The sequence below is a fragment of the Pimephales promelas genome, chromosome 7, assembly GCF_988280905.1.
Source record: "Pimephales promelas chromosome 7, fPimPro1.hap1.1, whole genome shotgun sequence".
NCBI lineage: Eukaryota > Metazoa > Chordata > Actinopteri > Cypriniformes > Leuciscidae > Pimephales > Pimephales promelas.
The window spans coordinates 26,805,986-26,831,121 of NC_142775.1; the positions used below are offsets into that span (position 1 = coordinate 26,805,986).

The following is a 25,136-nucleotide window of genomic DNA, read 5'->3' on the forward strand; positions in this document are numbered from 1 at the left end:
AGTATTTTGTAATTAGCGATGGAGTCTTGGGATGAGTGAGAAATTAGTATATATGCGCAAGACTGTTCAGATGTTTTATTTCAATACATTTGTCAGGTTTTTGTCCTTTTAAACAAAGTTGAGGAGTAACCATAGCAAAAGCAGAATAAATTAATCCGGGCCATTTAATTATTCGAAAAATAGTGCATGCTTCACGATGTGGTTGCATTACCACTTCAGGTGTGCACTATTTTTCAAATAAATTTACCAGCCTGTCGTCAATTATTTCTTACGTGCACACACACAATTTTTTATTTCAATTTCCTCCTCATTTGATTTTCATCTGAGTATGTGAACCAACACCATTACATTTAGATGGGATAAAGTAAATCAAAAGATCCCGACCAGGCAGACACAGCAACATTGACTAAACCAATGGCATGAGAGCTACACAACTTATAAAAACAGTCCGTCTCTCTTCTCTGACAGGAGTTCAGATGAAACAAAGCACACCATGTTCTACAAAAAGATGGGAGAGAAACTTCTGGGAAAGAAGAGCAAAGTCATCCAAAAGTGTTACATCAGTCTCTCTCCAAAATATACCCAAGTACGCTGATCAATACATGCCCGGCTGAGGAGTTCAATCCACATGTGAGGATAGAAACAGACTTATTAAATATGAAAGTGAAGTGTGAAAGACACTTCAGCACACCGCACTGCAGCATGAGGCGCTCCTTTGTTCTTGCACACTCCCTCTCCACCTCAAATCTTAGTTCTTCTTCAAGAGCTCACTCTTATTTTGTTTAAAATGCAGCACTGCCTCATGAGTCTCATTGGTCTCTCAGAAAAACAACAAATAAAACCTCATCCAACATCTTGGCAGGTTTCAGAGAAAGACTAAGGTCGATTTGCAAGGCTAAATAAGACAATATTAAATGGCACTGACAAAACATTTAAGTAATGGTATCAATACATATTTCATTAAATATAAACACATTATATATTTAAAATGAATGCATATATTTAATTAATTTACATTTATATATTAAAAATTGTAAAATGTATAATATATGACATGGTCCTATCAGCAACATCTGGCGAAAATTATGTCATTAATGACTCACCCTCATGTCGTTCCAAGCCCGAAAGACCTCTGTTCATCTTCGGAAACAGTTTCAGATATTTTAGATTTAGTCTTCTGAACTTTTTCTGTCCTTCCATTGAAAATGTATGTACGGTACATTGTCCTTGTCCAAAAAGGAAATAAAGACATCAAAGGATTCCATGTGACACCAGTGGGTTAGTTAGAATGTTTTGAAGCATCGGAAATACATTTTGGTCCAAAAATAACAAAGACTACGACTTTATTTAGACTTATTGTCTTCCGGTTTTGTTGCCAATCCACGTTCACGAGTCCGCAGTGACGCTGATAACATAAGACACTAGTGACGTGTATCTGGTGCGTCCGTGTATTCGGGTTCAAATAAATATGGCTGGGCAAAAAAAATGCAAATCTTCCTCTGTGTCGAAATCCTTACACATGTTTGCGAAGATTGTTTTGTTTACAGCGTGCGTTTCCCTCAGACTGTGAACTAAGCTTGGCGCACCAGATAACACGTCAGCAGCGTCACTGCGTACTCGTGAAAGCAGATTGACAACAGAACCGGAAGACAATACAATGCTGAATGTATTTTCGATGCTTCAAAACCTTGTAACTAACCCACTGATGTCACATGGACTACTTTGATGATGTCTTTATTTCCTTTCTGGACAAGGTCAGTATGCCAGACATACATTTTCAATGAAGGGACAGAAAGCTCTCGGATTAAATCGAAAATATCTTAAACTGTGTTCTGAAGATGAACGGAGGTCTTACGGGCTTGGGATGTCATGAGGGTGGAGTCATTAATGACGTAATTTTCATTTGGTGGTAAACTAACCCTTTAAGAATGTGCAAAGAAAGAACAGGTCTTTCAATGCAGCTCTTCCTATCAGCATAGTGTCAGAACTATTAATTTTAACCTCTTTTCCTGCACAGATGGCCTTGGCTACATAGCAGCAGATTAAGAAGCAAACAGGATGAATTGTGTTTTTTTCATGATCTTTGTTCAGGTATGCTCACATGTATACACAGATCCAATTCAGTCCCACTAGTTGAATCTTCCTTAGCTCTAGAACTGAGAGCCAGTGATAAAAAAAAAAACACACCCAAACAAACAGAGAAATGATTAGGGAATGCGATCTGCGCAAACACGTCTTATCGTTTGAGGGTGCGAGTTATAAACAATACAAAAGTGGATGTAGATGGAATTGTGTGTGTCTGCCCTTACCACAATAAACCAAATCATCCGGCAAGAGCAGTCATTTACATGTAAATGAGATTCCAACATGCATCCTTACTTACCGAAGATATTAGTGGAATGTCCTTTCTTGGCGAGGGGTTTGAGCTCGTTGTGGCCCCAGCCATATTGCCTGTAGCTGTCCCACGCATGTTTCATCATCTGGGACACAGAAATGACGAGAAGTTAGCCTTGCCTACAAACACAAAAAAGTATGGTGGATATCTGCATTACAGAATTATTAATTTATCTTCTTCTTTCTTTCTTTCTTAATCTATAATCTTAATCTATTTCTAATTGCTTAATCTATAGCTGTCTTTTTTTCATGACTCGTAAACCTTTTAAAAATGTCGGAAGGAAACAACTGCATTTTTTGATGCAAAATGTAGTAACTTGAAAGCCAAAAAAGCTGTTTGGTCTGATAACGAACAACACATTTTAACAGGGTTGAATACAGGGATGCACAAAGGCCTTTGATGTATAAGATGAAACATTGCATCAGAGATGTCCTGTTACCCAAAAGCCCCCACTGTGACCGTGACTGTGTCTGCTGTGTTGTCACTTTCAGGTCATTGGCTAGCAGCACACTGTCAATGTATCTTCACTCTATGTGTGTGTGTTTTCTTTTTTTCCTCCTACTGGGGAAAGATGAATGAACACAGTGTGTGTCTGCGTCTCTAAGCGTGTCTTTGTCTCAACTGAGGCTCTAGGCGTGCTTTCGCTCACATCCATTAAACGGCTGGCTGAGATTCAGCTCTGAGCCACTCCACATTTAGACATGTCTTCAAACATTACCACTTGGAGGAATACTTCCTCCAAAAAGCAGAACACTTGTGACAAGGATGATAAGGTGCATGAAAGGCAAACTAATTAAATTATAGTTCTGCTCCAAAAGCTAGTGAGCTGCATTAATGTCTACAGCTTGCAGTAGCCTATTGAATGTTGCCTCCTGAAGCCCAAATGATACTTTGGCTTTTACACACATCCTAGGGTATGTGTATGCGTAAGTGTAAATTTCATCATTGTATATTATAAGCACCTGAGTGAAGGAAATTAGAGATTCTAACAACTCTGATAAACAAAATGTCTTAACTTTTTAAATTTCATAACTTTCTGAAAAGAAATAGCCCTGCCACAGGACAAAGATGAAACTTAATAATTTGCACGTGTTTGTACACTCTACCGAATGGAGTATACTTTTGGCTGTACGCATATGCCAAGTTTTCAGGCCAAAACTGAAGAATACATTGGGCCGGTCATGTAAGAAAAAAAGTTGCATCCCAAATAAATGTACTATGCACTTGTACACTTAAAAGTGTATACATTTTAGAAGGGTTAGAAGGTTGTTGTTTTTTTACTGCAAGGAAGCATTTGCCATTGTCCCTTTGAAAGTAATGATTTTTCAAATGTAACTGATGTGTTGCCAGTTGTTTAGGTTGTATATTTAAAACAAATATATCTGATTTGTCCAAATGTGATATGCATCAGAAAATGAATTATTCAAACATACTTAAATTCAGTAATCATGCCACAAGACACTGAAAATACAGTGAGATGGCCAGACCACAAAGAGATATGAACAAATCCTGTTCTTAGATGGAACCTCAAATTTCCAATTAGGAATGTCCCATGAATAGCGTGAAACGCATAGGAAAGTAAGTAATGTGACAATTCATTCCAAATGAGTTTGACTTTAGCATGTTGCTATGCCAACAACTCCAAGTATAAAAATATTGGGTTGAATTTGGCCAAAACAAGATATATTGTGGTTGCCTACTGTTGAAAAAAATGGCCTTAGCATAGGAGAGCATGCCTTAAAATGCTGCCGCATAGGCAGCTCACTAGGGTTTGGCACAGAGCTTATGAACACAGAAGCAGTAGACGCCCTCTGGAGTTCGTCTGATTGTCAAATGTTGTTGTAGGCTGCCATCAAGACATAATTTTTGTTCGGTGTTCTCCGCCTAAAAAGCAGAAACCCAGGAGGGCGCCAAGGCAATGAAAATAAGTCAATTTCATTTTGTTCTCTGCTTTCAATCTTTCCATGTCACGCTGTGCCCACAACAGATTTTGAATTACCACAATGCAGTCTTTCCTCTATGTTTCCAACAAACCGAAGGCTGGTGGCTGATTAGACTGATTGTTAAACCCCCTTTAAATGTAGACAAATGTAGACAATTAAAGCCTAAGATCAGCAAGAAGCCTAAAATACAAACTGTAAGGAGAGCTACAAGTCTGCATATCTCTCTCTTTCACTTTCCTCTAAATTCCCACTTGATCTTGCACAACTTCCAACCTCCCTCTCATGTTTTATTCAAGGGCTGTTCAGGGTCGTTCTGCCTGTCAATTAACAGTTGTTTTGACTAAGTGGAGACCTTGTGAAGCGTTCAGAGCAGATCATATCCAACAGGAAGAAAACTTAAACTGGCGGTTAAATTAACCCCATGCTTTTAACTAACCCATGAAGATGTGTCTACAGGGACGCTAGTGCATGAGAGATAAAAAAAAAAAAAGGTGAGACCGTCACAAGTGGCTGGGGATTATATTTCTCAGATTTGTGTGTGATATTGTGAAAATTAGCATTCTCTCATTATTTACTTTTATCTCAATAAAAATTTCCCATCGTATATTTTGTGAAATAAATTTTTGCAGAATCTACACACCGCTCTTTTCCATAGAACAAGTCATAAAGACCACAAGTAGAAAAAGGCTAGAAGCTAAAAGCTAGAAGAAGAAAAATACAACAATCACCATTAAGAATCATAAAAGCAGTCCACATATGACTTTTCAGAAGCTATTTGAAAGCTTTGTCTAAGAAACACACACCATTTAAACCATTATTCAGAATCAGATCTAAAGTTAAAAAAGAACCATTCATTCACTGATCCAGTTCCTGGGTTCAATGCACTGACTCAATCTGGATATCACAGTTCTTGAGTAAATAAGGTAAAGTATAACTTCAGAAGACAAAGCATACAACACAAGATTTATGGACCAAATTGTTGGTCATTTCTTTTTTGGGGCCTCTCATTTTTGGAACTTAACGGATGTGGTTGCTAACTTTTGGATGGAAATCAGCAGTCAATATTGTTTTGTTTTTTTAAAAAAAGTCTCATTTTGTGTACTAGACCGCAACTTGCCTTTAAAAAATTATATTTCATATGTTACAAGAACAGCCTTTTTCCACCTTAGAAACATTGCTAAGCTACGTAACATGCTATCTGTTTTTAATACAGAAAAGTCAGTTCATGCACTCATGACCTCAAGATTACTGTAATGCTTTATTAGCTGGTTGTCCTGCATCCTCAAACAAGCAACAGCTAGTGCAAAATACAGCTGTTAGAGTTCTAACTAGGTCAAGAAAACATGATCAAAAAACACCAATTTAATCATCTCTCCACTGGTTACCTATTAAGTTCTGTATCAATTACAAAGTATTACTACTGACCTATAAAGCCTGTGTATTTAATGGACCATCTATCGCCCTGCAATCCATTGCGTCAATAAATTCAAGGCTTCTGGTCATTCCTATGATATCCAAGTCCACTAAAGGAGAGAGGGCGTTGACATTTATCTCCTAAACTCTGGAATAGCCTTCCTGATATTGTTCGAGGCTCAGACTCGCTGTCCCAGTTTGAAACTAGATTAAAGATGCATCTCTTTAGTCGAGCATTCACATAATGCTTACCTTTTATACTACTGTGAATGTGATCGAATGCATTAATATTATGAACAGCAGCTATGCTCATTTTTTCCCCATCTGCTTTTTTTGCTAGTTTGCATCCAGCCTCTCACGAAGGCTTCAGATGCCCCAACACCTGCGATGAGATGACTAAACGCCTGTGAAGAGACGACTCAACGCCGGCGATGTTATGCCCTAAATTAATACATGATTAACTAACTGTATTTTTTAACTAGCTGCCTTGAAATAATGTGTATTGCGAAAAGCGCTATGCAAATAAATTTGAATTGAATATTTTGTGTAAAGTAAGATTCAAATAAGGTCATCTTGCATTTTCACATATGAAAACAACAGACCAAGCAGCGCTGTCTAACAAACATTAAATTATTACAACATTCAATTGTTGTTGTTTTTTTGTGTGTGTTGAATGTGAAGGAGTTTAAATATTCATGGTCATTTTCCAAAGTAACAGAGAAGTAAAGAGTGTGCAAGAAGGGAGGAGTGGGTGGAAGCGAATCAGGAGTGATTTGTGAAAGAAGGGTACAAGTGTGAAAGGGAAAGTTCACAACATTTTAGTGAGGCCAGCTATGTTGAATGGGTTGGAGCCAATGACACTAACAAAAAAGACAGGAGGCAGCTCAAAGATGCTGCGATTTTCGCTGGGAGTGACATGGATGAACAGAATTAGAAATGCACATATAAGAGGAACAGCATAGGAAGGACAGTTTGGAGACAAGGTGAGAGAGGTGAGATTAAGATGGTTTGGGCATGTGCAGAGGAGGGATGTGGAGTGTGTTGGGAGTAGAGTGTCTAGGATTGAGCAGCTGGGAGTAGAAAAGAAAGACTAAAGAGGAGGTTAATGGCTGTGGTGATGCAGGACATGCAGGTGGGTGGTGTAGAGCACAGAGAAAAATGGAGACGGATGATCTGTTGTGCTGACCCCTAATCGGAGAAGCCGAAAGACGACAATTATTTGTTGCTTCGCCCTGAAAGGAAATAACAAATACACAATAGACGGACAAGAGAGAATGAGAGAAAAAACAAATTTAGTGTAATATAAAATGACTGCGGTGCAGTTATTTAAATTTTAAAAAGACATCATGATCTTTCATTCACTACTCCACAGCATTCCTCATTGTGTGTTCATTCGGTCTCACATGTACCACTGAAGACAGGTTTCTGAAAAATGAGGTTCCCGTAAATGAAGGCTGCACTGTATCACTGCATTTGAAAGCACGATTAGTCTTAATTAAAGTCCTAAATGAGTGCCAGTTTCAGCAGTGTTGTCTTTGCTGTGGCCAACACTGAGTAAACACTCAAAAACCTCTTTGTAGGCCTCATAGGACAACATCAAGCTCATTTCACAACACCGTTCAAACCACACTTTTAGTCTATGGGACTCTCTTGTCTATGGGCCTTGTGCATTGAAATTTCCTGATGTTATGTTCTAAAAGCCATCTGTATTCATCAAGTGGTTCTGTAGTTTACTCTGCAAATTCAGCATTCGGTGCATCTGCACAAAGCGACTAATTGATTTACTGGATCGGTCCCTATGGATCGGCAGTCGTGTTCATATCAATTCCAGAGCAGACAGATACGATCATCTCCACCCTCCCATCAATCGAACACAGCACATTGTAGAGAGAACAAAGAGAGCGATAGATGAGCCTTGTCGGCGCTTTCTGCTCAACTGCTTGAGTGATGGGGCCGGCCTATTGTGCATTTCAATTACCATCCGGCTACCAGCACACTTGTTTGAACAGTGATCAGTGCTCATATCTGCTCTGCAGGTGGATTGGTTATGTCCATCAAGCACTGCCTTCAGACTCCATGAAAGTTAGAGACCAAGACAAATTAGATTGTATGTTCTCAAAAACTGTAAGTGGTTACAATGAATCACCCTCTTTCCTGAGGGCACAGTCACCTTTATTGAAGCCGTTTGCTGCTTTCAGGCGCTCTAATATGATTTTTCTTCTCATTATCATTGGCCTTTTATTTTGGAGTGCATGATTGCCAGGGAGCAACAAATGCACTTGGGCATGTTTCAAGGGGTATGCTGATGGTTTTTCCACTGCACGCTGGGATTAAAGCATGAGAGGGAGATCCTTTTAGAGCACATCACACTGTCTGGAAGGATTCCTAAAGCAAAGACAATGCCAATAATGGAGCAAGGGGTGGAGAGAGAGATAGACTACAATAGGCTTCCAAAAAAGTCAGAAAAATTAGAACAAGAGGAGGAAAAAGGAAACAAGAGAAGGCAGACAAACATTTGGTAGAAAGAGGTGTGTGAGAGAATCAGTCGTTTCAGCAAAGAGGAGCTTACTCTTAGGCCACTAATCACACTTGTGCTATTAGTGCAGTCAACGAATGTGCAAAATATGCATTTACAAAACTTTAGTGAACTGCCTGAAAGTTCAGTTGACTAATCAGTCTTAAAAGGAACATTCACCCAAAAATAAAATTGTGACACGGGATTGGGGGAGGGGGGTATGGTACGACCGTTTGATTGACTTACTTACTCTCCAATGATTCTAGGTGGTCGTGGAAATGATTGGCTGGAGTTTTTGAGTCCTGCCCGTGACAGATGATTAAATTGCTTAATTTTCATTTCAGTGCTTCTAACTCAGTGGCTGTAAGTGGGTTAGGAATAGGATTAAAGTGATTTTGAAAAAAATGGTCAATCTCATACCACACCTTTAATTATAAATTTGACTAAAAGCATAATTTGTTTTCAACATTTCTATAGCTATCGTGATATTATTGTAAATTCGTTTGGCCATAATAATCATGTAGTGGAAAATGGGTATGCCATCAGGTATGGGAAGGGGTTTTAGATTAAGGATGGTGGCAAAATGTTGGGAACGACTGTTCTAAAAAAAAAATGCATAGGAGTCACAACTGTGTGTATTGTTCCTAATGAAAAATCTGATAATCACTACTGAGGAGGGTGAAATTTCACCAGGTCAGCTAATTACTGCAGGCTTAGAAAAATATAGCATTCAGAACCAGTAGAGTGAGCGCACATCAAATGCCCTCCAACAATTCCTCTAGGGGGAGCTGCATTAATTTGCATTAACCCCCGACAGGCACATGCAATTCATTCATAGATCACTCTTTGCTCTACAACAAACCAAGAGAGACGAGCAACTTTGAAAATTCTGCAGCAAGGTCAAAAAAGAACAGCCGCTCTGAAAGTATCAGGCAGCAGAGCTGCAATTACCAGTTGCCTCCAGTGAAGGCCTGAGTCCCTGTGATTGATTTAGACCCCGCCCATTTTGCCACAGAGCTGTAGGTTGAAGTTACGACGCTATAACCTGTACCCGGACAGTCAGCATCCTATCTGACAGATTCTCACTGCAGTAAATGCGACAACGCAATACTTGGTGATAAATTGACTTTAAGAACTTTCTGACAATTAAAAAGATTCAGGACAGTTCTTTTGTTTTGGAGACAGCCTTTAAATATCACACCCAGACACTACTGCACTACCTTCTGAAAAGTCAAATAGCTAGAGCTATTTAGTAGCTAGAGCTAGCCTAGGTTAGCCTGGTGCTAACCCGGATAACATTAGGGCACAAGCCAAAGTCTTTTTAAAATCTTAGGAGGGATAACGACTGAAGACATTATTTACTTATATATAGTGTTAGTAGTCCTAATCAGAGCTGTAGAGATGGACACATGGCACCATGATGCTTTTTCTGGCATCTGTTGACAGAGCGCGATATATGCTAAAACGCAACTAATTAACGATGCTCATTGTCAGAAAGAAAAAGAGATCGATGTCCCTATTGCTGTGTTTGACCGGTGTTTGTGTGGACTATGCTACCCAATGAAATCAGCAGTGGAGAGTATGAGGTGAACGCATTTTGGAGTTTAGTGGAGCAGCTCGACCCATGACCAGCAAATCTGAAGTGCCTCACGCAGCAGATCCTGGTTTTGACGCATGCTGCCAGTGAACCTGTTTTGTCTTGTTAGCTTACTCATTTCAGACAGGTTCATGGTCCTCTTGATGTCAGCACACGAGTATGTTTACAATTACAGTCATTTCATTCATCACTTCTGAATCTAAAAAAAACGCTTCTATATAATTGCTAGCCTACTTGCCGTTAGACTAATGGTAAGTCTAGGCTTGGAGTCCTTTTTATGATGTCACATCCAGCCAAGTGGAAGGGAGGGGGGGTGTAAAAAGTACCAATTTTTCATATTATATTCAGCATTTTGGTATAAAAAAACAAAAAAAAAGCCTTTGCTTCATGAGCTATACTGGCTACCCGTGGCATCACGTATTCACTTCAAGGTCTTTCTTCTAACTTTAAGTCATTAAATCAAAACTTAAATCAATAAATTACAATCAATCTTTTATTGCATGCCACCCCCATATCTGTCTGATTTCCATTACAAAATTGAACTTGTTTTAATGTCCATCCCTCATTTCCGGTTGTCTACTGTAGGTGGAAGATCAATTTATTATGAAATTCACTGCCTTACACTTCGAAATTTCACATCTGTGGCTACATTCGAGACTAAGTTAAAAAACATATCTATTTAACACTTATTTCATATAATGTGACCATGTATCCTTTGTGACTGTACTGTGTTTACGGCTGTGTAAATGTATTTCAATGTACAAATGTAAAGCGACCATTAGCTCCGGAAAGGCGCTATATAAATCTTCATTTTCTTCGTATTCTTCTGATGATTTCACTTACTGAATGCTTTCAAATACAGACCCAATTAATTCCCTCAGTGACCTTGCCTGCGGCGTACAGTCTCACCTTCTCATCTCATCTTCAGGGCATATGCACAGTCATGAAACTGCCCTCTGATGCGCTTCAGGTCTCCATATACCCTGCAGTGTAAATGTGCTGCTCTGTGTCTGTTAGTCGTGTTTGCAGTGTGAGCAGAGCTCCAGATTCTCACAGCAACGTCAACGTGTGTCAGATAATTGGCCTGGCGGCTAGTAGACGAGCTCTGACATATTACAAGGTGGATGGAGTTCATGTGGGTAATGATGAGAGTTCAAGTTCAGTTCACATAAACTCCAGATCCTGTTCCCCTTGACCAGCAAAGTCTGGTTGTTAAATATCTTCTTTATATAAACAGGTTTGGAATGACATGAAGGGAAGTAAACTATACATAATTCCCTCTAATTAAATGTTCTATTTTGTTTCTGAGAAAGTGAGGACCTCTCAGTATATTGTTCACCCAAAAATTTTAATTCTGTAGTCATCCATAAAAACCAAATAGTTAATCACACTAAATGTCAAGAGTAAGCATGTCAGCGACTCACTATTTGCTTCAAGCCCTGCGGACACCATTAGAACAAGCAAAAGAATATGCAAAAACACACTGGTACACACACACACACACACACACAGTCCATAATGCCAGTTATGCCAGTATAGTGCTCTAAAGGAAGGAACTGAGGAGCTTGTGTTGAGGGCCCCTTAGACAAATCAATATGACTGTAAGCTTATCACTGAGTTAATGTAGAGGCAGTGTTATGAGTAATTACATTCAGAGAATTGTCAAAATGAGACTTCTGCAACTGTGTGGAGAAGAGTTTATGAAAAGATTATAAAAAGCACTGCTCTGGGATGATAAATCCATTTAAACTCCAGAAGATCGAACAAAACAGGCAATCTTTGAAGAGTCAAAATACATACAAAGAGAACAAGTGAGAGACACAGAGGGGCAGTTTACACTTGGCCATTTCATCCATTTTCTCAGATCGGATTGCTATCTGTAATCATTTATCAAAACGATTCCATTTACACCTGGTCACATAAATGTGCTTTTTTTGGTTATAAATCCAATCTTCAATTCCCATGCTATATGCAGATTTAATGGAGTGCACATAACCGAAAGCAGCAGATATTAGCAACATTTTATAGATCTTTAGCTAAAATTTCTAAATTAAAGACCGTAATAAGAGAAAGCAGCAACAACCCTGGTAAGATAATTTTGTTTCTTTACTCTTAATGAAGTTGATTGTGTGTTAAGCGACTGCGACTCACTTTCACTTTGATTTGCGATAGTTTGTACGTTGGCTTGATGAATACATCCTCAGCTGCTCATCTGCAGTGAGTGTTGCAGTAGTGTCTTCATATCTGACTATAACATGACATATAGTCTATAACACGCTCACACGTTTACTTTTTACCATTTTTGGGAGGAGTAAAATTTACATTTATTCACCAACCAGATGCATTTACACTTGTCCAGTTTCGTTTGGAATGCGGCCCTGACTACCTCCTGATGTGGATTCAAATCCCTCTCAAATGCATTTTGGGGGGCATTTACATCGGGTCTTTTCATGATCAGATAGCTATCTGATCACACAGAAAATGCATGAAGTGGCCATGTGTAAACAGCCCCAGAAAGAGCCAGAGTGAAGGAGAGTCGGTTTTTAAAAAGTCCCCCGCAAATGACCGATCATATTTTGCCGAACACTGTGGTCCTGTGATAATATTAGTCCCGTGCGAATCAGCATCTGTGTGATTTGGCGGGGTTGCATGTAATTTTTTTCAATGTTTTTGTTTCCTGTGCGCTTTATCCATCTTCCGCAAATAATGGAGTGTTTTGATAGTATTTTGATATATACACAATAGATTTATAAATCATAACAAATAAAGGCTTGAAATATCCCACTTTGCACGTAATGAGTCTATATAATATATTAGTTTCACCATATAAGTATATATATATATATATAAATTTAAATGTAATGTGATTTCATGATGATTGTTAATTTTGTAATATTCTAAATATCACACTCTTGGTAACTTTTTTAATTACATACGTATTATAATAACTCAATCGATTTCCATAGAGGAGCTGTTACACTACAAAAAAGTGTGAGCTAAGTGGGAGACTGTTTTTGCACCTTTTTTTTTTTCTTTTTTTGTGAAACAGATCTGGGATTCAAGCTACATTATCAGGATTTATCATATAAACTCCTTTAACACACACACCACATGCAAAAGCAAACAACAAACCCTGACAGGCACCATTAACTATGTACACACTACACAGCTAACTTCTTATGCTTCTTATCTTTCTCCTCTGAGCTTTGGATACATAGCAGCTAATCCACACAAGAAAGATAAATTTGGCTCTTTCATTTGATCAGACGAAGTAAGAGAGGTGTGCTACTGTAGCAATGGAGAGAGTGAGGCATTGTGGGAGCATCTTTTCCTGCCAGCTCCAGTCCCTTCATCAGGCTAATCATAGCTAGCACTGTGCTAATTCAAAACCAGTTCAGTGAATCAGCACATACTAAAACAGCTCAGAGGGCAGATTATGAATCAGGTTACACTGTAACCATTTAGTGTGTAGTATGTGTGAGGTAAAGCTAACGTGTTATGTACAGTATTAATTAGGTCAATGTACAGTTGTGTATAGTTATTTAATTATGTCATAATGCGATTTTAAACTAAGCTTCCATGAAGAAAGCAGTTGCTAGCAAGCAGCAAGATAAAACTAGAAGGACATTTAAGGGATGCGGTACAGTCACACCATTTCACCACATAAATGATTATAGGGATTAATAAGAGATACTGATTTAAGATGAAATCGTTTTGAAATCTTAAACATTTGTGGTCTTATCCATTACTGTGTGCAAAACAATTGTTGCGAAATGCAGCAGCTGTGTTTGTATGACACAAGAGAGCGAGTCCACCATATCTTAACGACATAATTAAATAATTGTTGTCAAAATACTGATTTGAGTTTTAATATTTTATTTGCTCACCAAACGCAAAACTTCCATGAAAAAAAAAATAGCTCTGATTTCAGTTACCCGGGATGAGCCAGTGTTATCAGGTTTTACCAGGTTTCATCAAGGAATAACATACTGCTGGATGGCACGATTGACCAATCAGAATCAAGTATTCCACAGAGCTGTGTCATATGTATATAGCGTTTTGAATATGAAAGGGAAATTTATTCATTTGTATGACCAAGGTAAGGTTTGAGCACTGTCCTAGAATCACACTAAAACGAACACACAGATGAACTGAGCTGTGAATAAAATGATACAGCTCTTTAGTCAAACACAAACATAGCTGTTAGCGTTTAAAACAAGCAATGAGAATGTGTTGAAATAAATGTTCATCAGAACATTTTGGTTCAGTCTTAATCATATTTCTCTGACAGAAAAGGGACAGTCCGTTATTCAGCAGGCATAGATAAACTGGCCAATAATGCAAAATTAATGCAATTGCAAATGTGGATTTAGGAAGCTGGAGTGATGCTTATTGAGGTAACAGAGTGCATTTAAATGAAGGTAGGCCACACACACACAGAACCAGAGTAAAAAGAGGGTTAAGGCCCCAAAGTTAGCAGCAGACGGCCCCGCTGTGAGCAGTCCACTAAGAGATGTTATGATGCTGGATTTCATCCTGCAGAGTGTAAGGTAGAAGAAAAAAGTAAAAGGGATTGTTGTTGGATTTCTTTTGATGAATGGCAGATGCTTCCTCTATTAATAGCATATCACATACAGTAAAGACTCCACATACCCAATCTAAAACACATTAACACACAGATAGAGCAGATGGCAGAGCCCTGCATTCCCTCATTCACATCACTCTGCAGACCTCTCATTATGGCTAATTATAGACTTTTCACAACTCATCTTGTTTCTTGTTAAATGTTTCACAAATAACAAACATCACCCTGGGTTAGTAACAAATCATAGGTAGCTCATTAAAGACAAGCATTAAATGGAAAAAGAAAGGCATGACACATCTACATCACCTGTTTACTGGCAACACCTTCCCTATATTTACAAAATTAACTCAGAAATTTAATTTACTTAATTTAATTTATTTAATTTAAAAAGAACAGTATTAGTATTACTTGACTGGCCCCTCCTTTTTTACCACCCATGCCCCCAATCCCTTCTGTCATGCAAAATAAATATGGTAGATGGATATCTGGGCTGGAAGTGGAGTCTCTGGCAAGGGAGCCAACAAGTGCACACCAGGGTCTAAGCCACAGATTACCAAAAAAACTCAAATAAAGGGGCAAACAAACTTGACTTATGTCCTGTCAGGTCACAACCAGACTATGCGAGCTTGGTCTGGAGCTGCCTGTTATGATGCCCTGTCTTACTCTTACTTGCGGAGGCTTAACTGTTGTGATTGGGTGTTACTGACGGTGGGGGGTCTATGTCACGAAGGTCTGTTGGTTGTGCACACCGGCAGTGGTAGAGTGGCTCCCAGGCCTAGAGGATAGTGTATATTCACAATAATTTTATTGACTAATCTATATGTATTATTATATTACTGTTATTATTATTATAAATACAGTGCTACCACTACTCCTACTGTTATTACAGTATCATGAATGCTGTATATTGCCACTGCTTACTGCTACTATCGCTACTAATTTTATCTTTGTTATAATTATTATTGTTAGTATGAATAATGCCTCTACTTCTACTACATTCTATTACAATTACTACAAATATCACTTCTAAGTTCTATATCTCTAAAATATCCCATTGCTTAAACTTACCAATGTACCTGGCTGCATGCATCACTAGATCGATATATTTAGCTGTTTTTTGTCCTGTTTTTTTTTTTTTTTTTTTTGTGTGCTCCATGTATGTCTGTCTTTCTTTCGTATGTGTATATAATTCACTGATCTTTAAACTTGTATAAACTACAATGTTAACTTGCAATAAAAAAGACAAGCAGCAACTTGAAAGCGAAAAAAATGGTATAATGGCATTTACTGCAAGCATTACTGAACATTTGCAACCCCGAAAGCTGTTAAGCTTTATGTAAGAGGTCCTAAAGTGTCACCGCCAACTAAAGCACATTAAACATGATCAATATTAAAAGTCAACTAGATCTGAATGTCATTTGTGTCCATAGCTCAAGAAGTGCAAGAAATCTCAAACCCCAGAGTATGAGAATTGAAACCGTAATGCTTGCCTAAACAACACTAATAGTCGTTTTTCAATCAGCTTCATTTAAGAACAGATCTAACACAGTAAGACACATTGTGTGGTACATCTGGTGAAAAGTGAAAATCTAAATCTGCATTACATCATTAGAAATCTGTCTGTTCCAGTTAGGCACAAACGAGCCAGTGGCTATTACTTTCTCATCCAAAACTGCAACCCATTTTCAAAAGCTGATAATTATACCTGTGGAGACCTTGGTTACATTCAAATTGCAACAGACCAAATAGGCCAAAACTATTTAATTTATAAAGCAATTGAAGTAATTAACTGAGAGAGAAGATGTCTTTTCATCTCTCACCAAAGCACGACCAAGAGAGAATCTAACAAGGAGTTGCAAAAATTCTGAGTTGGGCTGCTCAACTACTATAAAAATCCTAATCGCAATTGATTTGGTCAATAACAATATAGCAATAGCATCAAGTCAGCATTATCTGGGCGGCAGTGGCTCAGTGGTTCATGTAGGTTGTCTACAAACCAGAAGGCAGCTGGATGGCGCCTTGTATGGCTGACACCGCCGTCAGTGTGTGAGTGAATGAATGTGAGGCAAATGTAAAGCGCTTTGGTGGCCATTGGGTCCGTGAAAGTGCTATATAAATGCAGTCCATTTACCATTATCTTGATTATCACTTTTTTATAATCGTTGGAAACCAAAATCAAAATTAAATGTGCTTAAATCGCACAGTCATAATTCTTAAAACTAGCAACTCCTCACTTACCTCTCTGATTTTGTCCCTCTTTTCCTTGGTGTCAGGATCCCCTGGGTCACCATCATTGACCCCTACCAGTTTGGGCATGGGTACTGGAGGCAGTGGTTTGGGACCGTCTCTCTTTTTCAAGTCCTCAGCTACCTTGGTCTTCTCTGTTTGGATCTCAGCCTTCAGCTCCTCTTTGGATTTGCGGAGCTTTTCCTTGGCTTCCTGCAGTGCCCGCTCATGATCTGCCCGGATCTTGTCACGAAGACTCTCCTCTTCCTCCCTGCAGATGCACAATGAAATATATGAGAGTTACTTTAATTACAGTTTATTGTTACTAATATAGGAGGTGGAACATTTATATTATTACATATTACATTTATATGATAGTAATATATTATTATTATATTACAATTTATTTGATAAAATTTGATTAATATTATAGAATTTATTATTTTCATATTATATACATTTTGTTAATGTAATTATACATGTATAAATGTCATACATGTAATGCAATGTATACTATATACTCCTAAATACTTAGTTTCAACACTATACTCTGTGTACAGGGGCAGTCGTGGCCTAACGGTTAGAGAGTCAGACTTGTACCCCGAAGGTTCGTTCGGGACCGGGAGGGGGGAGAAGGAACAGCGTTCTCTTCCACCCTCAATACTCACGACTGAGGTGCCCTTGGGCATCTACCCCCCAATCGCTCAGCATCAAAAATGGCTGCCCACTACTTGGGGTGTGTGTGTCTATGCCATGGTTTGCAGTGTGTGTGTGTCTATTATGTGTTCAGCAGTCCTCAGCCTGTGGCTGAGCCTGGTTAGTACCAGGATGGGAGACCTACTGGGGAAACCCAGGCTGCTGCTGGAAGAGGTGTTAATGAGGCCAGCAGGGTGTGCTCACCCTGTGGTCTGTGTGGGTCCTAACGCCCCAGAGTAGAGATGGCGACACTATACTGTCAAAGAGCACAGTCCTCCAGATAAAATGTAGGTTCTGATTCTCAAAGGTCACAAAAAAAATCCCAGGATGTCTTTTGAAACGCTTTCATACTTAGCCTTCACGTCACTTTATATGTATGTATTCCACCCTACTAACAACAGTACACTAACAGCAAACCTGATTGATTTATAATCAAATTATTGGAATTAATTCATAGAGATTTTCACAAAAAAATGTATTAACAAACAATATTATTGTTTTGTTTAGTATGTATTAATTAAGAGCAATTATGGAGTGTGGGAGAATGCACAGGAGACTCATCATATACTATTATCTACAAGGTAACATAATAACGCCCCACACACTCAAACACACACAGGGTGGAGACAGAAGATATTTAGGTCTTGTGAATCAATGAAGCACAACAAACTAAAGAAAGAGCAGAAGGGGATTGCAAGGAAAAGAGGTCAGATGGATACAGTGACAGAGACAGTGATATGCCGGGGTGACGCAGGTCATCTCAAGACTGGTTCATTCATTGTTACAGCCTGGAAACGTTTGCCAGGTGACAGCGAGACGTTTTGTCACTCTTCCCCATCCAGTCTCACTGTCTCCTGGTATCTTCTAAACTATAATGGCGCCGCTTAACAATCATTTGAATGCATTACTTACAATATATATAGACAAATTTTACCCACTATTTTGCATCAAAGTACTTGATTAGATTAAGAGATACATGCAATGGACACTAACATTGTCATACCAGAGCATAAAGCTGCAATTACAGTAAAGTGGGTGCTGATGTGAGCATTTCTAATGCGGGGGTTAAATGGCTAGTCTGCAAACAGGGACATGCACGAGTTGGAAAAATGTGGGCACTAATGGCTCCTTACGAGGGACATGAGAGCAAAGGGTCTCACTAATGACAGTAAACACCAATAAAACTCTGCACTGCATTAGAGTACAGACATCTATAGTCTATGGTAAGGCTCCATTATAATGGATTCACCTACAAATCTCAGCCTGCAACCATTCGCTCCCACTCACATTATTCTTGTGGCTTTTTGTTGCCCTGCAGACTCTCTCTATTTTTGAAAGGCTTTTTCAAAGCTGCGGTAGAGTCTAGGTGATTTCATGGAAGGCTCATAATGTCAAACATGCAATTAGAAGCATGTCAAAATTAGTTTGAATCAATTACCCCAACTGAGACTAAGTCAGTCCAGGGCAAATCAAAGTGTAGCTGAATTAACATGTTTAGTTCAATCCATTCTGTATGCTACTACTTTTCATCAGCAATTCCATTATTTACAGGCATTATGTGAACCCACCTACGTCATTCCTAAAAGCTCTAGACGGAATATTCTTTGAAATGTAATGTCATTACATAAGCTCCGTGTAAGAGAGTTAATATCAAGAAAACCTTAAAGAACATTTTGACATATTTAATCTATAATGATTAATGAATCTAACTAATAATGCATACATGAATTGTCTGAAAATGTCTAAATAAATGTTTGTTTGTTTTTTTGTTTTAAATCCATACTTTTTGATCTCATTACTGTACTGTTGCTTCTATTGCTCTCCTCATTTGTAAGTTGCTTTGGATAAAAGCGTCTGCTAAATGATTAAATGTAAATGTAAACGAATACAGCGAGATGGTGTTGTTGTATAATGGATGTAAGATAGCACTGCCATACCAACAGAACACTGGTAAATTCAGCAGAGCTTGCCATTGTAAACAGATAAGCACTTATTATATTACACCCACCATGAGCAGGTGTTAAGATGCTCAGCTTCCATCAGTTTTGTGCGCTCAACACTATCTACCATCAACCTACCCACACATCCTTCAAACCTTCAAACCTCAGCTTCTTCTCAAGTCAAAGCTTATCGTGGAAGTACACCAAACACTTTCTATAGCAGAATGGGCCCAAAAGCACTTTTGGTGCAGTTATCCCCCATGTGTGGCTTTAGGTATAAAGCAGGTTTTCATTCTGGTACAGCAGATTAATTCTGTACGCCTCAGGAGACCCAATCTAGCTCAGACAGACCCATTCCTCAGCCCCATCATTAGGCTTTGATCAGGATTCATTTTCTGTCTTCCTTACATACAGAGAAAGAAAAGAAATAGCCTAAAGACAGAGAGAAATGCAAAGAGAATGAAGAAACACCTATAGAAATCTGAAGCATCAAGGACAGCTTGAAGTATTCAGCTGTGTTATTGAGGAATAAGAGGAAAACACTGCTTAACTCGCCCACTGATACATACGGAGTGCTTTTCATTAGTATGTAGTGTAGTACAATGTCTGCAAATGTTTGTGAACATACTTGCACACGATTCCCTTGAGAACTGAGCTCATTTTCAACAAAATACAACCAACATCTGCGGAGCCACGTGGCTGCTGGCCCATTTCACAGAAACTAGAAAATAAGGTCAGCAACTCATATTTCCAATATAGAGTTCAGGAAGGGCCTTCTTCCTCACTCTTCCCACCATCCATCACTTTCTAGCCCCATCTTGCCTTTCAAGAGTTCAAAGATACTACGCTGTGTGGTGGTTTCTTTCTGTATCACTCTCAGCCTGAAGCTGCTCTGGGGAATAACAGCCTCCTGGTATCAAATGATGCATACAGGTCTGACTACAGCCTTTAAGTGGACAGGACTTGAGCGAAGCGGAGCCTCTCTTTATTCCTTCCTACATTTTTCATGTCTCTCTTTAAAAACAAATCTCTTATCTGACTTCCATTCCTGTCCTATTTGATGTAAAGCTGCCTCATGAGGATGGACAGCTGTGTGCAATGGACTTGCATGATATGTAATGTTGCCATCTTGACTCATTTTATCAGACAAAAATGTAGACATTTGTACAAAAAATTGGATTAAAAATAACTTTTTTTCTTTTGAGATGATAAATGGAAGCCATTCATGTGAAAAAGTAGCATACTTGTATTTGAAATGTTGATCTTAGCATAGATCTAGGCAGTATAGATCAGTAGTTTTGAAACGGGAGTTCATTACTGTTTCAATTTTGTTTCAATTTCAATTTTATTGTTGAGAAGGTCGATGAAAAGCTTCAGCTCTCCAGGCAAAAATGTACAAGTCATAGTGTAAACGTGATAAACGCATATCGTTGCCATCACCGTTTGGTGCTACAGTATTTACATGAATCATTCAGCACTACATTGTTAACGTTTGTTATCTTGGTTATTTACAGATACGTTAATGAAGCTAAGTGACATGATGTACAACGCAGCTAGAAGCTAACGTTAACGTTTTCTAATGTACATCTAACGTTAGAGATTTTAAAGATAACGTTCAAATACATTGTTGACTTAACTTAGATCAGATGTAGACATCCTTGTTTAATTTATCCGTGTTGGTTTAGTTGGTGTTGTGGTCTACCGCATAACTTAATCACATAACTTAATCCAGAGCAGACACTTCTTGGTTGAGATGTGGCTTGGGAAAGGGTAAAAGAAACACACAACGAACCTAGAGTCAGAGTTGCATGTACCCCATACACACGTTTGACCATTTTAAACTTTACTTCGGCTATACTTTGTTAAAAAAATGTTTAAAAAAATGTTGTGTTTATTATGTTATGAGAGAGGAAAGAGCTTATCATCACACTTACATATTCATCAGATGATCATTAGCAGTATATCGATGGTCACGCATTTCAAACTTTGTTTTACCCCTAGGCGAAGAATGAAAAATAATTTGCTGTGAGTATAGCGGCTGCCTTTACATTGTATTTCCATTATCACTATGACACTGAACTTGATTTTAACCACCGATTTAGCTCAGAAAGATGATCTGTAATCTTTTTGCTTGGTCAACAGCTGCCCCCTTTCTTAGCACTAACTACAATGAAACTAAATGATGTTTTCTGCGATAATAATACCCATTATCACTTTTTTGAGGAGCACATCATCTGGCTGTTTCTCTGCTCTAATAGAAACAAGCCTCTAATAAAGTGCCTGAGCTCAGACACTTCAAATGAATCTGCCTCTTACTAAAGCTTTGGCAGGGTGGGTACATTTTTCACTCAGATTCAATCTCTAACATGCCATCAAACGTATCTCATCCAATTTAAACAGTATCAGGACTAAAATTGAAAAATAAACTGTCAGGTTTAAGAGAAACGGTCTGGTTTAGCTCAAGCCGAGCACTTTTTGGCTTTTAGAGGAGCCTTAAGCTCCATGTCAGGTTGGCAGGTGTGAGCGCTAACTCAATTAACGCGTGTCACAGGGCATCTGTTACATCAGCTCGCCACAGTGACACACTTACTCGAAGAACATGAGCCACGTCCACTAATTTTACAACGACTCGGCCGGCCAACCGCACGGGGGAAGTTCACACTTTTCTACACTGATCAAGAGGGGATTGGGGATTCCTTGAGAGACCAAATAAAACCATGACAGACTCAGAACCATCTTCCTGGAGAAAATACCTACAGACCAGCAAAGTTTAATTTGGCTTTCCCTGAAGAGGTTAAGTAACCTTGTCTTTTGAAGTCGTATTTGTGATTTAAATCCCTTTTGAATCAAGTATGTCTGTATTTTTCTTGCACAAACCCCTGTAAATATGAGGGTTGTTTGGCTAACTCAAGCCATCCTATGAGAAATCTGTCGATCATCCCATCCAGATAGGAATAACTGTATATTGTGGATATTTTCACAATGCTTCTCATTTCTTTTGACCTTTGCTGGATAACGCAGCTAAAGCTAATTTCACATTGTGCATAAATCTGCCTTATGCCCCGCTTCATTATGGATTTAGACATTTTTTGCCAGCTTTCTGGTTAAAATAACAGTTGGTGGTTCATGCTCTGCCTGCTGGCATCCCATCTGATGGAAAAAAAAAAAAAGACAAAAAAAGAAAATGGCCCCTACAGCGAAAGGAGAGATATGTATAAACATAAATAAAAAATATAACATATTGATACAAATCAGCATATTATAATGATTTCTGAAAGACCATGTTACACTGAAGACTTTATTTTTTTGATCATGATAAATCCATTCAGCCTTGATTCGCATAAGAGAATTCAAACTTAACCATATAACATTTTTTTTTCCAATGTGTTTCATCGAGCAAACATCTACAGGACACGTGGCAACACCCTCATCCAAACAATAGATACCCGTCGTATGGCTGGGTGATATAGACACACACACAAAAAAAAGAAATTCTCATATCATACAATATCAATATTTATCTCGATACTCATTTACCTACAATTAATGGGGAAGGAAATGATTTCCACATGTTTGTTGGACCTTGAAAATGAATGTAAACTTATTTGTTCACAATCAAACAGAGCAACTCCATTTTCTCACCTAAATGTTCTTGTTTAAATGCTTTTTTTATTTTTTGGTAAATAACCAGCAAATGAAATCACAGATGTTAAAATTGTGTTTTTCTAACCCTGTCCAAACAGCACTAAAGACAGGCAAAGATTAATTCAGTGAACAAAAAAAATGCCAGTCAGGTACAAATCGCAACTGCAGGACTGGTAAAATCCAACAAAGCAGCACATGTAAACAAGGGGAATAGAGGATAGGCTGCTCGAACATGGCACACAGACAGGCATAACAAGAGACGGCTGGTGCAGATCTCAGTCCCCCCAGGTAAGAGACGGATCAGTCAGAGAGCTTGCGTTTGGCTTCAGAGCTCATGGCCAGGATGAGCTCTTTGGGTCATGAGTGAAAGCAGATGGGCAGCAAGTTCAATAAGCAGGATTCATCACTCATATATAACCGTGACTAGACTTTTTTGGAATTTAGGCATGGAACATTTGCGTAAAGCTTATGGAATGATGCAGTAACCAACTTAAAGAGCCCCTATCATGGATTTTTGAAAATGACTGTTCATATGGTGTGGAATATAGCTCTAAGGGATGAAAACATCCTGCAAAGATTTATATCTGAAAGTGCACCGTATATAAAGTTATTGTCTTTCAAAAGTGAGAGTCGACTGTCTATGAAATGAATTGTTTTTGAAACGAGTCATTAGCTGTTACATCGTGACGTAGATAGATATTGGCCGCGCCCAGTTGATGCATGCGCAGACGGAAGTGTAAACTTGAAGTCTACACATTCAGATACTTCAGATTAAATTCCCACTTTAATCATTAAAATGTCTAGGTTGGATGTAAAGTTAATCTTAATTTGATGAGACAACAAATTAATATTTTAGTAATAATGACTAATTTAACAAATGTGCATTTCGCTGATGTCCAACATCACACTTATCTATACTAGAGATTTTTTTTTCACTCCCCCATTCAATTACACATGCATCTTTCATTAGTTGAAGGGCTAATGCTAATTATTTGGACATCTAGCCAACACCTCATGACTGTAGTGTCAAACAGCTGTTGTAATGTGTGCGAATGTAAGCTAAATGGAAGGGTCATGATAATAACAGCACAGAGAACCTGAACATGCCTGTATGCAAGCATAAATGCCCATTTATTACCATCACGCTTGTCTGATGGGGAAAATGGAGCATGGAATGTGACTGTGCCATCTGAGCACTTACTAAACATGATAAATAAATGCAACTAAGTCTATAATGCATAGAAGATGCAGAGAAGACACCAAGCTAAACATGTACTTTCATTATATGTCATTACTCACATTATTTATCACATTAAACAGCATAGCCATGACAGCTGAAAAACGTGGTTGATCGTGGTCACGTCACGGCAGACAGGATCCCAAGTCTCGCCTATTAGACTACAGTTGAGGTAATGCTCAGAATAGACAGATAAAACTATGTTTAGGATGTTTAGAAATGTTTTGTTGTATTCATCTCAAATTGTATTATTAAATAAAAATAAAAACAATTATATTTATATTAACAATAATATTTATACAATTTAACAATAAACAAATAATAATAACAATAAAAATACACAACATTCTGCCCTGCTTATGCCTGTACCAATTCCGAAGAGAAGTAATTGTTTCACGATATGGCAATTGGACGTGATATACCGTCATAACCCTACTAGTATTAAGATGAGTTCTGATGAATCGACATGGAAACATATGGAAAGTTAGCAGTGAGTGACCATGAGTGCATGTTAGAAATCAATGCTGAGATAACATGGTTGCTTGGTTTGTTTTTTGTCTTTAAACCAAACTTTGGTCTTCTTCAGCTGACAATGTTTTTCTTGCCGTCTGGCTAGCGTGCTTTCCATAATGTTTACATATTATAGAGTAGGTGGTATTTTTATGGCCGTTCGAAGTCGAACACATCCAACCACGGGCGTCTACACTTTGATAGCAATCCGGTCAAATGTGGAGAAGCTCAAAGTGTTTTAGACCCTGTTTAACCTATATTTAGTGTAGCTTGAGCACTCATGATCGGACAACCAAAACATCCAATTAATCTTAATACCAGGTGTAAACAGGGCCTCTGTCTCTCAATGGAAAATTCACATGCATCTAACTGCACTTCAACTCTAGCTTTGGGACGACAGTGCCAAAAAAATATATAAATAATATGCATTAACA

General features: G+C 38.4%; 1 protein-coding gene across 1 annotated transcript in view; it reads right to left on the reverse strand.

The window, feature by feature from the left end:
- Positions 1-25,136, reverse strand: part of man1a2 (mannosidase, alpha, class 1A, member 2) — a 74,011-nt gene that overhangs the window by 43,659 nt on the left and 5,216 nt on the right. The window contains exons 3-4 of the mRNA XM_039652071.2: positions 16,687-16,945; positions 2,384-2,480 (exon numbers count right to left, since the gene is read on the reverse strand). Coding sequence (XP_039508005.2) covers positions 2,384-2,480; positions 16,687-16,945 — 356 coding nt within the window. The remainder of the gene's footprint in view (positions 1-2,383; positions 2,481-16,686; positions 16,946-25,136) is intronic.